General features: G+C 41.2%; 2 protein-coding genes across 3 annotated transcripts in view; both read right to left on the bottom strand.

Annotated features, from left to right (window-relative positions):
• LOC129726695 (60S ribosomal protein L36) overlaps positions 1-17,975 on the bottom strand; it is a 548,226-nt gene that overhangs the window by 53,424 nt on the left and 476,827 nt on the right. The window lies entirely within an intron of this gene.
• Positions 1,171-5,403, bottom strand: LOC129729085 (uncharacterized protein K02A2.6-like). The gene is made up of 2 exons (XM_055687564.1): positions 2,008-5,403; positions 1,171-1,932 (listed from the first exon to the last, which is right to left on the bottom strand). The coding sequence occupies exons 1-2, from the start codon at positions 5,401-5,403 to the stop codon at positions 1,171-1,173; spliced, it is 4,158 nt and encodes a 1,385-aa protein (XP_055543539.1).

Here is a 17,975-nt window from a genome sequence, read left to right on the forward strand (position 1 = left end):
TGTGATTTACAGTTCACGAGTTTACATCTTCAACCAACTCATCATCAAATAACCCCATTTATTTCGATAACGTGATTATTACATATTTGGTTTGAAAAAAGCTCTTGAGTTATGAGGAAGAATAGGGTCCTAAAGCTATCCAGCTTTCCACGAACGGTAATGGCGGACAGTGCACGCAGCCATTTTTGACGTTTTCTGCAGGTCGGGTAATTTTCAATCGCAGTAACGGAGTGAAAAACATAAAAGTTTTGCAACGTAGAATAGCGACTTTGATAAACAGTATTGTGTTTATTTTGACCCGCGCATGCGCACGACGAAACTTAAATAACAAAATGCCCATTGTTAGTTGAAGTTGCTATGCTACGTTAAGGCATTGTTATATTGCGATTGAAAATTTCCTGACCTACAGAAAACGTCAAAATGGGCTGCGTGCACTGTCCGTCATTACCGCTCGTGGAAAACTGGATAGTGCTACCACGACCGCTGTTCAATTACATTTAGAAAAAGCTTTTGAATTGAAAAACAAGCCTAAAACGGGCGGTGATTCTTAAAATACGAGTATTCCCTGCTCATTCATGTGCTTCAGCAGCGGCCGAAACAACAGCGAACGAATGTATGAAATAAACCATATGGATTACTTTTGAAGATTTTCGTTTGCTTTCGTTTTGGACATCAAATTAATTAATGTTTTTCTTGTTGTTTTTTTCTCTCAACGCAAATATCAAAGAAGTGCAATCTCGACAAGGCTCCAGATATGCAATTATGATGCGTATCAAGGTTTGCCACCTGCAGCCCTTTATTGGCTCGCGATTTCGCCTTTTAACATTCTATCAGATATATACGAGCATTTAGGTCAGAAAGAGCACTTACTCAGAATTTTGTAAACAAATACAGTATTGTTATAGGGCAATGATTTAGTGCTTACTGGTTGCTTGAGTATTTATTGTTCTATTGCTAAACAATAAATTTAAAACCCATCCAGCTTTCCACGAGCGGTAATGACTGTTGTAGTCTCCAACAAATAAAAGACTAGTTGTAGCTTTGACGTCTATATTCTTTGGAGGTTGGAACAAATATAAATAGAGAAAATTGTGCTGTCAACCAGCTTAATAATTCACAGGCTTCTTAGATAAAAGTCTTCGAGTGTAATTGCTGTGGAACATCTCCCCCTTAAAAGAGATCGTAGGATCCGAGCCATGCCGGAAGCCTTCGGTTACGAACGGGTTGATTGGAGCACTGCGGATTGATGCCTTCAACAACGACTTCTGGTGCTAGAACCTTTTCTTGGTCCAAAGTTGGTTCGGCAGGGTGCAATACTTCAGGCAATTGTTGAATTGGGTGTGCCACTTGTGGCAGCATTTCAGGCGGTTGTTGAGTTTCTTTGGAATCAGGATCGGCAGTTTCATCCGAACATGGAGTACACAGATTTTGCATTCCAAATTCCTCAAGCAGCACGGTCCATGGTAAATTTGATTCAGTAGCTTCACTAATGGATTCTAGATGACGCTGTCGCAGCTGATTCGTATGAGAACGGATGAGACGACCGGTGTCCAGAAGTACAGCATACATGACGGAGCCTTTTCTCTCAATCACCTTGCCAGGAACCCATGAGGTTTGATTGTGATGATGAACCTCTGCGTACACTAAATCATCAGCGGAGAACTCTCTCTTGACGGTACCATGGTGTTGATTGAACTGGTTATTCTGCTTACTGTTTACAGCTGGTGTGCTTGATTTTCGGGGCTTAAGAAGATCCAGTGTAGTAGTGAGGGGTCTACCTAGAAAAAGTTCTGCAGGTGACTTATGATCACGAGCACTTCGATTGGGTGTGGACCGGTGAAGATGTCGGAAAGTTGCTGGATTTCCTCCCTCTCGTAACTTCTTGAGTCCTCTTTTCAAAGTGTCCACAAAGCGCTCAGCCTGTCCATTAGACTGTGGATGGTAGGGCGCAATTGTTTAGTGGGTGATTCCAGCTTCATCACAGAATTGCTTGAATCGGGCGCTAACAAATTGCGAGCCATTATCCGAAACCAGAATTTTTGGATTGCCGAATCTTGAAAAAATCTCGTCTAGCATTTCCAACGTTTTCGTTGTGTTTGTGCTTCGAGTGCGGTAGATTTCTGGCCATTTTGAATATGCGTCAATTACCAGAAAGTAGTAGTATCCATTAATCGGGCCAGCATAATCGATATGGACTCGTTCCCACGGCTTCGATGGAATGGGCCACGACTCCAGGTCCGTCTTGCGTGGTGATTTAGCAGCTTCAGCACAGGGTCTGCAGCATCGAACATATTTTTCGACGGCATCATCGATGTTAGGCCAGTACACGAAACTTCTTGCTAGGGATTTCATTCGCTCCATCCCCGGATGGCCTCGATGTAGTTGCTGAAGAATGCGTTTGCGAAAGCGGTTTGGCACAACAACTCTATCGCCGAACATGATGCAACCTTGGACGATCAGCAGACTGTCTCGGCGGATAAAGAATTGTTGGACAACTGGATCATTAATTGCTTTGGAATGATTAGGCCATCCTTCATTGATATGGAACACCACCGACTGGAGAACAGGATCTTTCGATGTTTCAGTAGCGATCATTTCAGACGTCACAGGTAGACTTGAAGTAGAATCACTGAGAACGGTGTTGACATCGGCTTCCATTTGGACAGAAGCAATGACATACTCTTCGTCAGTTGTTGAATGGCATTTCATTAGTCGTGAAAGGAGGTCAGCGTGTCCAAAGTCTTCAGTGCGCACAAACTGGATGTCAAAATCGTACAGCATTAACGTAAGCGCCCAGCGTTGAAGCCGGTTAGCCGTGTATACCGGAATTCCTTTTTTGCTCCCGAACACCTTAAGAAGTGGTTGGTGATCAGTCTGCAAGGTAAACTTCCGGCCGAATACCATCTTATGAAACCGTGTTACAGCAAAAACCAGTGCCAAAGCTTCTTTTTCTATCTGGCCGTAATTTTGCTTCGCAGGAGTTAGAGATCTTGAAATGTGCGAAATATCCTTCACTGATCCATTCGGAAAACGATGCATAATAACAGCGCCCAAGCCATTTTTGGATGCATCACCTGCGACGATGATTTCTTTGTTCGGGTTAAAATGTGTCAGCAACAAGTCGGAAGTGAGCAGCATTTTGAACTTGTCGAACGACTTCTGACAGTTCGCAGTCCATTCCCATTTCACGTTTTGTTTCAGTAAATAATCCATGGGTGCTCTTAGCTCTTTCATCTGCTTGACAAAACGCCCATAATAATTGATAGCTCCAAGATACGATCGAAGCTGTGATACGTTGGTTGGAGCTGGCATTTGCGAAATTGCGGTTGTCTTCGCGGGATCAGGTCGTAAGCCGTCTTTGTCGATGATATGGCCTAGGAACTTAATTTGTGATAGACCAAATCGACATTTTTCGATCTTCAGATGAAAACCGTACGTTTTGATCCGCTCCAGGACCTCATGAAGGCTTCGATTGTGTTCTTCTTTTGTCTTAACAGAAATCATGATATCGTCTAGATACGGTTTTACTCCAGGAATACCAGCGACCATACTGTCAATAATCCTTTGGAAGGCACCAGGAGCGGACTTGATTCCAGGCGGCAGACGGTTGTATTTGAACAGTCCTCGATGAGTGTTTATCGTCAGATACTTTTGTGATTCCTCTTCAATCTCGACTTGCAGGTACGCATCAGAAAAATCGAGTTGGGAGAAATAACGGCAGCCAGCTAGATCAGCAAAAATATCATCTGGATGTGGTAGCGGATGGGCATCTGATTCTAGCGCATTGTTTAACCCTGTAGAATAGTCGCCACAGATACGGACGGAAACGTTGTCTGACTTACGGACCACTACTGTTGGAGTTGCCCAGTCGGAAAACTTCACTGGTGAGATAATTCCCTTGTCCTGAAGACGTTGAAGTTCGGCATCCACCTTGGGAAGAGCAGCATATGCAACTGGTCTCTTGGGACAGTACACGGGACGGGCGTTGGGCTTCAGGTAGAGTTTAACTTTTGCTTTGGTACACCGGCCAAGTGTGCTCTGGAACACTTCCGGGAACTTCGTACGCAGCTTTTGCTCAATGTCTTCCGGCTTCTGATGCACAGCATTGACCAGTGAGTTGAAAGGAATCGACCATAGTTGGAATAGATCGATTGTTCCAATTCCAAGGACATTCAAATCCGGGCTTGATGACACATGGACAATGCCAGCTTTTGTCACGCTTCGGATGGTTATGTCTGCAAGGAACTCACCAGCCATGTTAATCTTGTTTCCGGAAGCGCTGATGGCGGTTATGTCAGTTACGTTGATGGCTGGTTTGCCTATCGCCTCCCAGGTCTGCGTAGAAATAATGGTGATATCAGAAGCGCAATCTAACTGAAGGACAGCTTCTTTGCCATTGATTCCAACAGTAACGTATTTCCTCTTCCCTTGAAGATCGATGCGTTTCACTGAAATTCCTTTGGACTTCACAAATGCCTTGTACTTTTGTTTTGCTGGCTTTGATTTTGATTCAGCAGATGAGCAGTAACCTTCTTTATGCCCTTTTCGTTTGCACTTGTTGCAATTGTGGTCTTGATAGGAACATACCTTTACGAAATGTAAATCACCGCAAAACCAGCACGGAGATTTCGGTTGTTTTTTCTTAGCAGGCTTGGTGGAAACAGCGTTGACGACGGATTTTTCCGGAACGGGCTTCTCTACCAACTTGGTGTCCTGCTCCAGATTGTTGAACCGATGACACTCCTCGACGAGATTTTCCAAGGTTAGCTTTGTGCCGTCTGCTGGCGGAGCATGCTCTTCAGCTTCCAATTTGCCGATCAATCGAGTTCGGATGTCTGCATCGCGGGAAGATTGTAGACCGCAAACAAAACGTAGCGCCTTGAATTGGTCATCAGTGAGCTTGGTGAGTTGGAATGCTTCGCAATGCTTGTTCACAGAGGCAGCATAACTTGAAAAATCGTCTGCTTCATTCTTAGTATACTGAAGACAACGGTAACGAGCGTTGAACAGCGAGGTTTGATGACCAAAAAGTTTCTTAAGTTTCTTCACCGTTTCGTCCAGGCCAAAATCGCGGGGATGTCTTGGCAGGATACTATTTACGTATCGCTCGTGGAACTGGGTGCCGATTTTTCTTAAGAGTAGCCTCACCTTCGCTGGATCGTCTAGATTCTTGCCGTCGACCTTGAAGACATCTTCGTAGCGAGCAAACCACGCGTCAAAGAACACTCCACCGTCAGGATCGTAGTAAAAATCTTCAATTCCCGTGGCCAACGATTCGATTATCTTCTCGCTTCCCGGTTGGCTGGCTTGACCGGTTCGCTTGAGGAGTTGAATCTGCTCTTGTTGGTTGACTACCAGTTCGGTTAGTCGGAGAATCGCGTTTTTCAAATCCTGGTCGGACATCTTGCAAGAGTCTTGAAGCAGCTTAAAATTGTCCTCGTCGCCAAGAATTGTTGTAGTCTCCAACAAATAAAAGACTAGTTGTAGCTTTAACGTCTATATTCTTTGGAGGTTGGAACAAATATAAATAGAGAAAATTGTGCTGTCAACCAGCTTAATAATTCACAGGCTTCTTAGATAAAAGTCTTCGAGTGTAATTGCTATGGAACAATGACGGGCAGTGCACGCTGTCCATTTTGACGTTTTCTGAAGGTCAGAGAATTTTCAATCGCAGTAAACAACAAAACAGTTTATTAAAGTTGCTATACGTTGCTAAATTCATGTTTTCACTCCGTTACTGATTGAAAATTACCCGACCTACAGAAAACGTCGAAATGGGCTGCGTGTACTATCCGCCATTACCGCTCGTGGAAAGCCGTATACGGTTTTTGCGAAGCACTTTATTACTCCTGGACTTTCAACCTAACCAACAGTTATACGAGTAGAATAAAAAAGTGAGTCAATATTACGCTTTAAGAAAAGATATGGCACTTCTGATATGTAAAACCCAGTTGCCAAATTAGTGTTTTTTTCCTCGCCTATCACTCTCTCTCTCACTCTCGCTCTCTCTCTCTCTCTCTCTCTCTCTCTCTCTCTCGCTCTGAGTATTTGTAGTGAAAACCGGTCGAAGGCTGCAAAAAACACCAGCAAATGAAAAGATGTCTAGCAAAAAAAGGTCATCATCTCGGAAAATTGCGAATGTTATCACATATTTTCCTATTGTTTTACTTTGTCTTCGCAACTCAAGAGATGTCTTCGTTTCCAATAAGCGAGTATCACGTCAACGTTTTCTATACAAATTCCTTCTTTGACCTGCATTCGGATGCGGCCGGCGCTGGTATTGCCTAATACAAAGATTAAGGTCACCAGTTTTTACACATTGAGGATGCATGTTGGTCCCAAGCATCATCTTTTGGTTCTCTGTGTAATTACAGCTGATCTGGCAATAACGGAGTAGCAACCACGGGCGGTCAATCATGCTCATGCTCATGCTCATGCTCATGCAACTCAAGAGATGTCTTCATTTTGTCTTCGCAAACCAAAATGTCTTCACAGCTTTAACCCTGGAAAGATAATCTTTTTTTTTGGCGTTAAATTGATGCATGAATTTTAAATCATTAAAATTGCAAGTTTTTGTTTGAAATTTAATAATGATTGACCATTACGGTGTTAACACATCGATACATAACAAATACCAGAATTCAGTTTTTTGAAAAACAAAAACGGATTCGCACTTTTTGAAAAAGAAGAAGGTAATGTCACTAAGAGCGAAAAGTCAAATTGATGCAGATAGTTTGCTTTCTAGTGTTGAATTGAAGACAAGAGTTTCTATATCCACTTGTTTCCTCTTTGTAATCTTATGTCTTGTTCAGACTACGTCGGATATCACCTGATATCGCCAAACGATATCGGATATCACTTCGAGCGTTCACATTACAGTGAGCTGATATGATTTGACATTTGCTTTGGTAATTGAAAAGAGAAGAAACCAAAACAGGTCAAAGCTAGAACAAGATAACAAGAGCAATGGGATTAGGATAGAGATGTCAGCTGGTTAGCTCGCACCAACGCGAACTCTCAAATGCAACTGTCAAAATGTGCGGGATGAAAATAGCAAAAATATTTCCTTCCTTTTTTCTCGCATGCAACGCGAACTGCGAAATTTGTAGGGTTGCGTCAAATGTTTTTTTTTTTTATTCTCGCTTATTTTCCGTCGGTCTGGTTCCGCCACTGTTGTGGCCAATCACCGACGCCCAGGGAGGCGACTCCACACCCAGGACCCTAACTCACGACCCGTTTATTAACGGACCGGCGCCAATAGCTTTACTTCCTCATGCGATGGAAGGCGTGATCCCAGAGATTTTTCGCCTCAGAAAATCTCCCGGTGTCGGCTAGGATTGAATCTAGACCAGTTGGGTTGGTTGTGAGTGGATCACGCCACCTCACAATCATCGACACCTATGTCCGCGGTGGGATTCGAACCCAGGCGTCGAGCGTGGTTGGCGGAGACGTTACCAACCACACTAGGCCCCCGCTCACGTCAAATGTTTGTTGGCCGTGTTGCCAACTGCAGCAAATGTGGCTATTATTGGTTTTCGAACATGATATCCGCGATAGCAGCTGTGGCTGTTATTGGTTTTCGAACATGATATCCGCGATAGCAGCTCGATTGTATGGGATATCAGGTAATATGGATGGTGATATGGCCTCGATAGCACGAATCGCCTGATATCAGGTGATATGCGGTGTAGTGTGAACGGGGTATTAGTGCTATGGAGCTACTACGTGATCAGTGCTACAAGCTAACACTACACTAAAAGTTTATCTCGAGCCGGGATTTGAACACATTCACCTCAGCGAATTTTAGTTAGGTTTTCAATAGTTCGGATATTGATGTACGTATGGTAAACTTTTTTCGCGAAAGAATTCGGTAAAACCTAGGGTAAAATTAACAATTTTTTTTTGTTATTACAACACAAATATTTCTTCACAAAATGATATGCACTTTAAATAACTGTTCTGCACTAATTTAATGAGGGCTTCATGAATTACTTAAGCAGGTATTAGACGAAGCGAATATTTGCTATTTTTGGTACGATTTTTATTTGCACAAAATGAAATCCGTACCAAAAATAGCAAATATTTGCTTCGTGTAATACCTGCTTACACGTTCATTAATTCTAATTTTGCAGTGATTTTCTCATTGGTTTATTTTGATAGTTAGTCTTAATGTTTATTTTTCTGGAAATAGCTGCTTATTTATCATCAATTAGTAAAAACTAAACAATTCTCTCAAGCTTTAGCATTTGGAGCAGGTTATTCTGTAAAATGCTGTGGCCATCAGGCAGTGGCGTAGCGTGATCGGGTGACACCCGGGGCGAAAAATTTGGGTGTCGCCCCGGTTCCCCTGGATATCACCCCCACCAGGTTACAAAAATTGAGAGAGTTAGCACGCGCGTTTTCAATTGCACTAAAGCTACTCGTTTTTTTAAATCTGGTTGAAGCTATACTCTTAGAGGCAAATTTATATAATTTTCGGGGGTTTCATCTCGACCTCCACCTAATTGATAATAAATCTCACAGACCGCCCCCCCCCCCCCTCACGCTACGCCAGTGCCATCAGGTCAGATATATTTACAAAAAACGTCTTATAAAAGGCAGTTCATGCGACATTTTTCAATTTTCAAAGTGTTATTTTGCGGAAATAAAATCTTTTTGTTGTTTGTAAATTTTTTGCTAGTTGTAAAGTTTTAAAAACGGCTTGTGTTGCAAGCAGACAAAGAAAATATATTTTACCCGAACAATACGGATGCTAGGATTTGTCAATAAAACCAAAACAAAACAAAATAGCCACACATCACTCTCAAAATAACTGTCAAAATTGATGCCAAAGTACAGAGCCTTGTGGGAAAATCAAAGGGCAAACTTGTCGTTGCGAAAGTAATAAATTGATCTATTGCTTATTTTTGAAAGTTCCCTGCACTTTTTACAAAACTGCCCATAATTGGATGTGGCCCATAAGGATGTGCTGATATGCCATTCACATGAAATCGAGAAAAACGCATTTCAAATGTTTTTGTCGGTACAATAAGTTTTGAACGCCCATGACAACTTTGTAATGAGTACCATATGACCCCTCACAAATGCTGGAACCTTGCGGTTAAGTTGAAACAAAAAAATCCGTAGCAAATTCAAACATTTTTTAACGCAAGTACAGTTGACATACCCGTGTAAAATTTACTTAACGTGCTTATGTTGTGAATTATACCGTGCTCAGTTTTATTCATAATAGAAGGAAATAATCACAATTTTCTATCACAGAAAGATTAACATTAGGTTTATGGTCGAAAAAAAATCTTATTGCAGTAAATATTCTTAAAAAAAAACAGCAAAATTCCCACAACCTCGATTTTGATGGCTACTCTTGTAGAGCATGCCAAAATGAAATCATTTCCGCAAAAAAACAAGACAACATAGGACTTTTACATAGGACTTTTACATATAACTTTTACATAGGACTGTTATGCGAATAGTGACAGTAAACATATGCTAGAAAACTATGCCATTGTGATATGTTGTTTGGTTTATAAAACGATTTAAACCTTGATTGGAACTCCTCTAGTAACCTAGTGCGGTTGAGCTCATCAAGCCAACCTTAGTCACAGTAAGAAAATAATTTCCATACAATCTGTTACACAGGTTGTGTACTGGCATTCTTAGCCCAAGCCGGAAACGTTAGCCTCGGTCCCGATAGCTACGTTCCCTGGCGTTGATTGGCGCGAGCATCACGTGTATACAAACAAGGCCCGGCAAACAAATCTGTTTGGTTGATAGTACGGCAGCTTCGCACAGATTCCCCCCAGCAACGGGGGCATAAATAAATGATTGATTATGATTGAACGTCGTCGCGTTACGCCACAGTCAAGTACCGGGAACCTCCACCATGGCAAAAGGTCAGATACACAAATGATTGCACCTCCGCGATATGGTTTGATGTTATTGATTTTTCAGCTGATTTTTGTTTTGGCATCGCTTATTTAATAGTTGTGTTGTTGTTCTTGTTAAAAGTTTTGTTGGTTCGAATGCAAACTTCGATTTAAAGGCTCGGTGGAAAGATGTCATATGATAACAACGATGCTTTAGACATACCTGCAGTGAGAATGATTTCCATTTAAATGTAATGCTTTGTACGAAGTAGAACTGTGCACAGCTGCTATGACACGATCCTTCTGCTATATGAAATTATTTAGGAGAATCTATTCGACGTATGCTGCATGGAAGAAATGTCGAACAACATTACAAGGCACTGCAGCAAGTAGTAATATGATTCAACGGCCTTGTCAACCTTGCTGTGTTAAGTTAGCAAAAATGGCTAATGGTCTAATAATAGTCTGACTGAATAATGTTTTTGGCAGCTTCCGGTAAGCTCCGGAAAACATGTGGTGTGTTGTTGCGGTTGTATAATTATAATTGTATAAGTATAATTGTAGAAAAAATCCGTATAAGTATAATTGTAGAAAAAATCCGTTTTCGAGCCGGTCCGGTGCCTTATGGAAAAGGGCTATTTCGTGTAAATTATTCAATGATTAAACGTCTTAAAGTCTTAAAGCGCAACTGTACAGGAGCCACAAATGGTCGACTTTGAATTTCCAAAGGCACAAGACTTTTTTTTAATCGATAATAGTGTGTTTCACATGGAAGGCACAAGATTTTCAAATAGGTAATGCATAATGTGTAAACACTACCTCATGTTTGCTGTGGTGTATAGCGAACATAAAGCTGGCTATTTGTGGCTCCTACACATTCCCACCTCAAACGGGCTTAAGGAAATATCAGAATGTATCAAAACAATGCCGAATAAGTTTTGTTGTCAAATTTTGCTAATACATACAGTCTTTATTTTTCAAATTGAAGGAGGTACTAAATATAAATAATAATGACATACAAGGTTGATATAAGATATTTGATACTGGATGTCAAGCAATTGCATTCAGTATCCATCGAAGAAGGGAAGAAGAAATTCTTCCCTTCGGATTCCTTCCGTGTAACATTCGCCGGATCCGCACTGCCGAACTACATCTCTTTGGACAGGGTTCGTCTGCCTGTACGCCTGTTCGTACCGCGGGTCATGCATTGCCAAAACTGTAAGCAGTTAGGTCATACAGCCACCTACTGCTGCAACAAGGCACGCTGCAGCAAGTGCGGAGGCAATCATGCTGAGACCGCTTGCAGTGAGAATACTGAAAAGTGTCTTTACTGCGAGGGAACTCGGCATGACATTTCGGCGTGTCCCGCGTACAAACAGCGCGAGGAAAAAATTAAGCGTTCCCTCAAGGAACGATCAATGCGATCAAAGCGCTCTTTCGCAGTAATGCTGAAGAGTGCTGAGCCGCCCTCGACAGGAAACATCTTTTCCTTTTTGCCAACCGATGAGGGTACATCTGACGATCCCGTCGAAGGGTGTTTTTATGCCATGCCAGAAGAATCTAGGAAGAGGAGAATGATCAACTTTCCTAATCTTTCTCGCAAAGGTCGCAAGATAACCCCTAGCGGAATGACCAATAAGCCAACACAAAAAGGAAGCGGTGAAGAAAAACCGAAGCAAGTACCTCCCGGTTTTAATTTTAAATCAAACCAGGAGTACCCACCGCTTCCTGGGGCACCAAAAACCCCTCGTGCACCCATTTCTCGATCAGAAGATAAAAAAGAAACAGGGTTCATAAAATTTTCTGATATTGTGGACTGGATATTCAAAACATTCAACATACCAGATCCCCTACAAAATATTCTTCTTGCCCTTCTTCCTACAGTGAAAACCTTTTTGATGCAACTAGCAGCAACTTGGCCCCTCATTTCAGCTATCATATCTTTCGATGACTAATACGGCAAAAGAGGTTAAGAATTTTATCACTGTATTACAGTGGAATTGCAGAAGTATCGTCCCCAAATTCGATCTATTTTCTCATTTGATAAATACATACAATTGTGACGCATTTGCGCTCTGTAAAACCTTTCTCAATTCAAACGATCAACTCAATTTCCACGATTTTAACATTATTCGTCGAGATCGAGACTCACACGGTGGAGGGGTACTTTTAGGGATTAAAAAGTGCTATTCCTTCTTCCGAATCGACCTCCCCTCGATCTCGAATATTGAAATTCAAACGAATATAAATGGAAAAGACCTATGCCTTGTTCCGTTATACATCCCTCCATCCGCGCGGATTGAATAGCACTGGATAGACAAATGAAGAGCTTGATAAAAGCAAAAAACGCGGATACTGGCGGCGGTTTGTGAACGCGTTGTCGAGGGAAACAGCGATGAGCACTCTTTGGGATACCGCCAGGCGCATGCGGAATCGTAACGTTTCGAATGAGTCCGAGGAGTATTCAGATCGCTGGATACTCGATTTCGCCAAAAAGGTCTGTCCGGACTCTGTCCCCGAACAGAAGACCTTTCGCGACGCGTTTTAGTAGCTACGGAAGAGCCTCCATTTTCGATGTTGGAATTTTCAATGGCTCTCCTCTCGTGCAACAATAAAGCTCCAGGGTTGGATAGAATTAAATTCAACTTGTTGAAGAATCTTCCCGACTCTGCAAAAAGACGCTTGTTGAACTTGTTCAACAAGTTCTTTGAGCTAAATATTGTTCCGCACGACTGGAGGGAGGTAAAAGTCATTGCTATTCAAAAACCCGGAAAACCCGCCTCTGGTCACAATTCTTATAGGCCGATTGCTATGCTCTCTTGCCTCCGGAAATTAATGGAGAAAATGATCCTCTTACGGTTAGACAAATGGGTCGAAACAAATGGTTTACTTTCAGATACTCAATTTGGCTTTCGCCGGGGCAAAGGAACGAACGATTGCCTAGCGTTGCTTTCTACCGAAATTCAACTCGCCTTTGTTCGAAAAGAGCAAATGGCTTCTGCATTCTTGGACATTAAGGGGGCTTTTGACTCTGTCTCTGTTGAAGTTTTAACCGAGAAACTTCATTCGCAGGGACTTTCACCAAATTTGAATAATTTTTTGCACAATTTGTTGTCAGAAAAGCATATGTATTTCTCACATGGTGATTCGACAACTTCCCGAATTAGTTACATGGGTCTTCCCCAGAGCTCATGTTTAAGCCCTCTCTTATATAATTTTTACGTCAATGACATCGATAAATGTCTTGCAAATTCATGCACGCTACGGCAACTTGCCGACGATAGCGTTGTATCCATTACTGGAAGCGAGGCTAACGATCTGCAAGGACCATTGCAAGATACCTTAGACAATTTGTCTGAATGGGCTCTTAAGCTGGGTATCGAATTCTCTCCGGAGAAAACTGAGCTGGTCGTTTTTTCTAGGAAGCATAACCCAGCTCAGCTGCAGCTCCTACTAACGGGTAAAACAATCACTCAGGTTTTAGTTGCTAAATATATTCCGTGTACGTCGCAGAGCTTGCTGCCATTCAGTACTCTCTTGGGATCATCGAAACCCTGCCCATAGACCACTTCTTCATCTTCACAGACAGTCTCAGTGCCATTTCCTGGGGAAAATACGGCGGTTTTTAAGTGCTTTAACAGATAAAAATTACCGGGTTACCTTAGCGTGGGTCCCTTCTCATTGTTCCAGTCCGGGCAATGAAAAGGCTGACGCTTTAGCTAAGGTGGGTGCTATTGATGGCGATATTTATGTAAGACCAATTGCTTATGAAGAATTTTATAGCATTTTGCGTCAGAGAACACTCAACAGTTGTCAACATTCCATTTTTACTAAGGTATCGATGAAAGCATGGTTCAAGGGGTTGGATGTATGTCGGGACTTCATTCGCGTGATGTCCAGACTTATGTCCAATCACTATACGTTAAACACGCATCTCTTTCGTATAGGGCTTGTAGACAGTAATCACTGCGTTTGTGGCGATGGCTACCATCACATCGAGCATGTTGTTTGGTCGTGTACAGAAAACTGTGGTGTTAGGTCTGAGCTTATAGATTCCCTTCGGGCCCGAGGAAAACAACCGAACGTACCCGTTAGAGACATTCTGGGAAGCGGTGATCTCCAGTACATGACACAGCTATACGGGTTTATAAAAAATGCTGGCATTAAAATTTGATTTCTTTTATCTATCTGCTAGAATACAATTTCTGTCACAAACTGAAAAAGAATGATACACCCGGCTGGAGACACTAAAACGAAGACTCGGCATCTCTATGTTTACGCAGACACCTCAGACCAAAACTGCTCAAATAGAACATCACTGGTTAGCCACGTACAAATAAATACATTCTGTAATATAAAATAGTTAAAAACAGAATTGTAACACCCCTCCTCTCACCTTAAATCCCCACTAGCTCGTAGTCGGCCGCGAGAATAAAAAAAGGCCTCCCTCTTTTCCCTGCTAATTTAGAATTAAAAAAAAATGTACTTGGCTCAGTTAAACATAAATTGTATCGTGCCGTGTCAAATAAACTATTTAAAACCAAAAAGGTTGATATAACATCTGCATGATTTTGAGTAAAAATAAAAATGGTCAATTTTCTAGTACAAACCAAAGTTGCGAAAATTTGAATTGTGTAGTGTTATCAAACCGAACCGAAAGAATGCACACAACAATTTGCGTCTGATGATGGCCGAACAAAAATAGATCGAAACGCGTTACGCGAGATAAAGTTCTTTAAGGGGTTACCTTTATAGTTTTCAAAAAACCGAAAATTTTTTTTTGCATTATATTCAAATACAACATCTTGAGAACATTCTCATAAATTTTCATAAAGATCTGAGCAATAGGAACAAAGTTAGAGCGATTTACAACGCGCCTCGCCACGGCCGCATAAGCTTAACTTGAAACTTTACACGCGATTATCTCGGAATAGTGTTTTCCGAAAAATTACTTTGCCGTGATCCTGATTGCGGGAAAACTACTGAACCGATTTCCTTAATCTTTTTTTTGAATTTTCGTTATTAAATTCGCCGGTCCTTGAACGATCGCTTTTTGAAACATATAGTTACGTTTTGTTGCAAAAAAAAATTAATGCAATTTTTAGCGCCCATAACGTGCAATTTTTGGGAAAAACGTTCCCGTTTGTACTGAAAACAAAATACTCATAAAAGCGATCGTTCAAGGACCCGGCACACTTCTAAACTAATAAAATAATATGAGTTTTTTAATTTCGGTTGACCCGCTGAGTCTCTATCAGGATCACCGCAAGCCTCTGCAAAAAAAAAGCGTTTCAGGGAAACGGCCATTACTCCAGTAATAATTGGTATATTTTAAAATCAAATGTATTTTTTGTTGTTGATAAACTGTACTTTCAGAAAAATACCACTTTGATGCAATGCAAATGGTGCTATGCACTTAAAAATAAATTCAAACTCCCCTCATTTTTCTCGACCAAAAAGGTATATAACCCCTTAAATTATCACTGATAATAACCAATAAACCGTAAAATTGAATAGGGAATAAGTTCACTCATTTTTACATAAAATTCATAATTCGTAAACCGTGCATCGAAAAATCAACAAGCGACAATTTGACGAGTTGAGTCGAACCTACCGTGGTTATAATCGTCTCCTATACAAAAGGTACGTGAGGCGAGCGAGGATGATATCCGGCGAACTCCCAAACGTTTATAGAGCTCTGTAAACTACTGATGAGGATGGTCTCCCTATTTTGATGCACCTAGGGAATATTCATGTCGCTTCTACGAAAACCAAATGTACTCTTTTTTTCAAAAGTTTGCTAGCTTGTTTGAAGACCGGGCACCCACTGCGGAGAAAATAGATATCGCTGTCAGTCTAGTACCAAGAGACGTGATAGATTTCGACGTGTGTATTAACGCTACGATGGTTGAAGTAGTCATATAAACGATGGTATTTCCTTTTGCATCTTCAAAAAGTGCAGCACTTCCTTGGCTGCTTCCTTCCAGACGATTTTCAATAGATCACTTCAGCATCAAACATTTCCCTCGGAATGGAAGATTTCTCATATACCTGGTGCATAAGAAGTGCGATAAATCCTACATTTTCAATGATTATGGTAACACCTCCTTATCAGCTGGATCAAAAAGCTTCGAAATCATCATGAAGTATATGCTTTTGTAGGAGTTAGGTATATTAGCATCGCTCAACATGGATTCTATTCCAAGCGCTCCGTGGAAACTAACCTGTGCGAATTCACATAGTTTTGTATCGGCGCAATGGATGGTGGAGCTCAGATTATTGCAGTGTACACTAACATTAAGGCCGAATTTGACATCGTTAATCATGATATCCTCCTTGCTAAGCTGCATCGTCTTGGAATATTCGACAGTATTTGCAGCTGGCTTCGCTCCTATTTGAGCAACAGATAGCTCTCGTGAAAATCAAATCAACAGTATCTGAAAGCTTGACTCCATCCTCTGGCGTGCCTCAAGGAAACAATCTAGGTCCACTGCTGTTTTTGATATTTTTCATTATCGTGACGATACTTTTTGCGATTAGTGGAATACTTATCTACGCTGATGATTTGAAAATCTACCTGATGAATTCGTTGATTGGTGGAAGTCAATTTTCCTGGTAGTGAGCGTGGCAAAGTTTTACGTGATCTCCTATCGACGACTCAAAAGACCTATTCTTCACAGTCAAGTCATCGGTGATCAGATGCTTGAACGGGTTGACGATATCAGGGATCCTGGACTGTTGCTGGACTATCAACTCACATTCAAGCTGCATTATTCCGCAATGATGAACACAGCCAATCGTTAACTAGGTTTTGTTCCCAAAATGGCGAACGATTTCATTGACCCCATCTGCTTACGTGCTCTCTATTGTTCCCTAGTTCATCCTATACTCGAATTCGCACCCGGCACCGGTAGTTCGGTCACCATATGAAGCTGTGTGGAAATCCAGAATCAAATCTGTTCAACATATTTTTGTGCGTCGTGTGCTAAGAGTACTTCCATGGCACATTTCTACCGATCTGCCCCCTTACGAACATCGATGTACCCTATTGGGTATAGAGCCGCTAGAGCCCCGTCGGGATATCAACCAAGCTGTGTTTGGGGCTAGAAAACTATGTGGAGAAAAAGATAGTTCCAGTTTGCTAGGGCGCATGAGATTTTATGCCCCAGAACGAGTACTGCGTCCATGGCAACTTATTCAGCCAGGATCGAGGAACACCTTATGAGGTGATAACGATCCAGTAAGTAACTCTTTTTATTGCTTCATATTTAAACAAAAGGCGTAGAGATATTTTGAATTTATTTAGGTAGAAAATTTTCAAAAAAATTCCGGGAATTAGAAAAATTATAGTAAACTATAGATTTTTTAAAACTTTAAACGGTCAAAGCTTTGAAGCATTTTTGGACCTTAATTAGAGTTTAAAACAGCAAAAAAAAAATTGGTTCAGAAATCAAAATTTGTATTTATTCATTAGAAAAATGTGTTCTCAATGTCGGTAAATTTCAGTTGATTTCGTGAAACTCGAAATTTAGCGAAATTACACACACCCTTAATCCAGTCAACACTTTACGCAGACGTCTTCAAGAAGGCTATCACGTGTTTGACATTAATGTTTCTTGTGTCAGTTTTAGACAACGCTTACGAACTGTATTTTTACCTTTAGACTAGTTTTGAAATTATATCATTAAGACCATGATGTTAGATGAAATTTAAAAAAAAATCAATAAATAAATAAATAAATAAGCAGAAACGATAGAAAAACAGGTGAATGAGTTTTAAAACGGCTTTAAACAATGAAAAAAAACTGAAATTGATATTTTAAAAATTAGAAAACAAAAAAACACAAATTTTTGTATGCGTTTCATGTGTCAATAATATGCAGAAAAGCAGTAAGGCGTCTTAACAAATGACGTAACGCATGAAGGGGGGCGGAGGGGGGTTGAGTATGCATTACTTATTGTTACATAGGGGGGAGAGGGGGTAGTAGGGACAGTTACGTAACTTCGATGTTGGCTCGAAATTGAAAATTTTGAGGGGGGTCAGGTTGTTCAGCGTTACGTAATTTGACGGGGGGAGTCATATCGAACGTTACTTATCGTTACTTAGCGG

Source organism: Wyeomyia smithii, chromosome 3 (genome assembly GCF_029784165.1).
Source record: "Wyeomyia smithii strain HCP4-BCI-WySm-NY-G18 chromosome 3, ASM2978416v1, whole genome shotgun sequence".
Taxonomy (NCBI): Eukaryota; Metazoa; Arthropoda; class Insecta; order Diptera; family Culicidae; genus Wyeomyia; species Wyeomyia smithii.

Coding starts and splice junctions, on each gene's coding strand:
- LOC129729085 (XM_055687564.1), bottom strand. CDS start 5,403: ATGTCCGACCAGGATTTGAAAAACGCGATTCTCCGACTAACCGAACTG. Junction 1,933..2,007: donor CGGATAATGGCTCGCAATTT/GTTAGCGCCCGA, acceptor TACCATCCACAG/TCTAATGGACAGGCTGAGCG.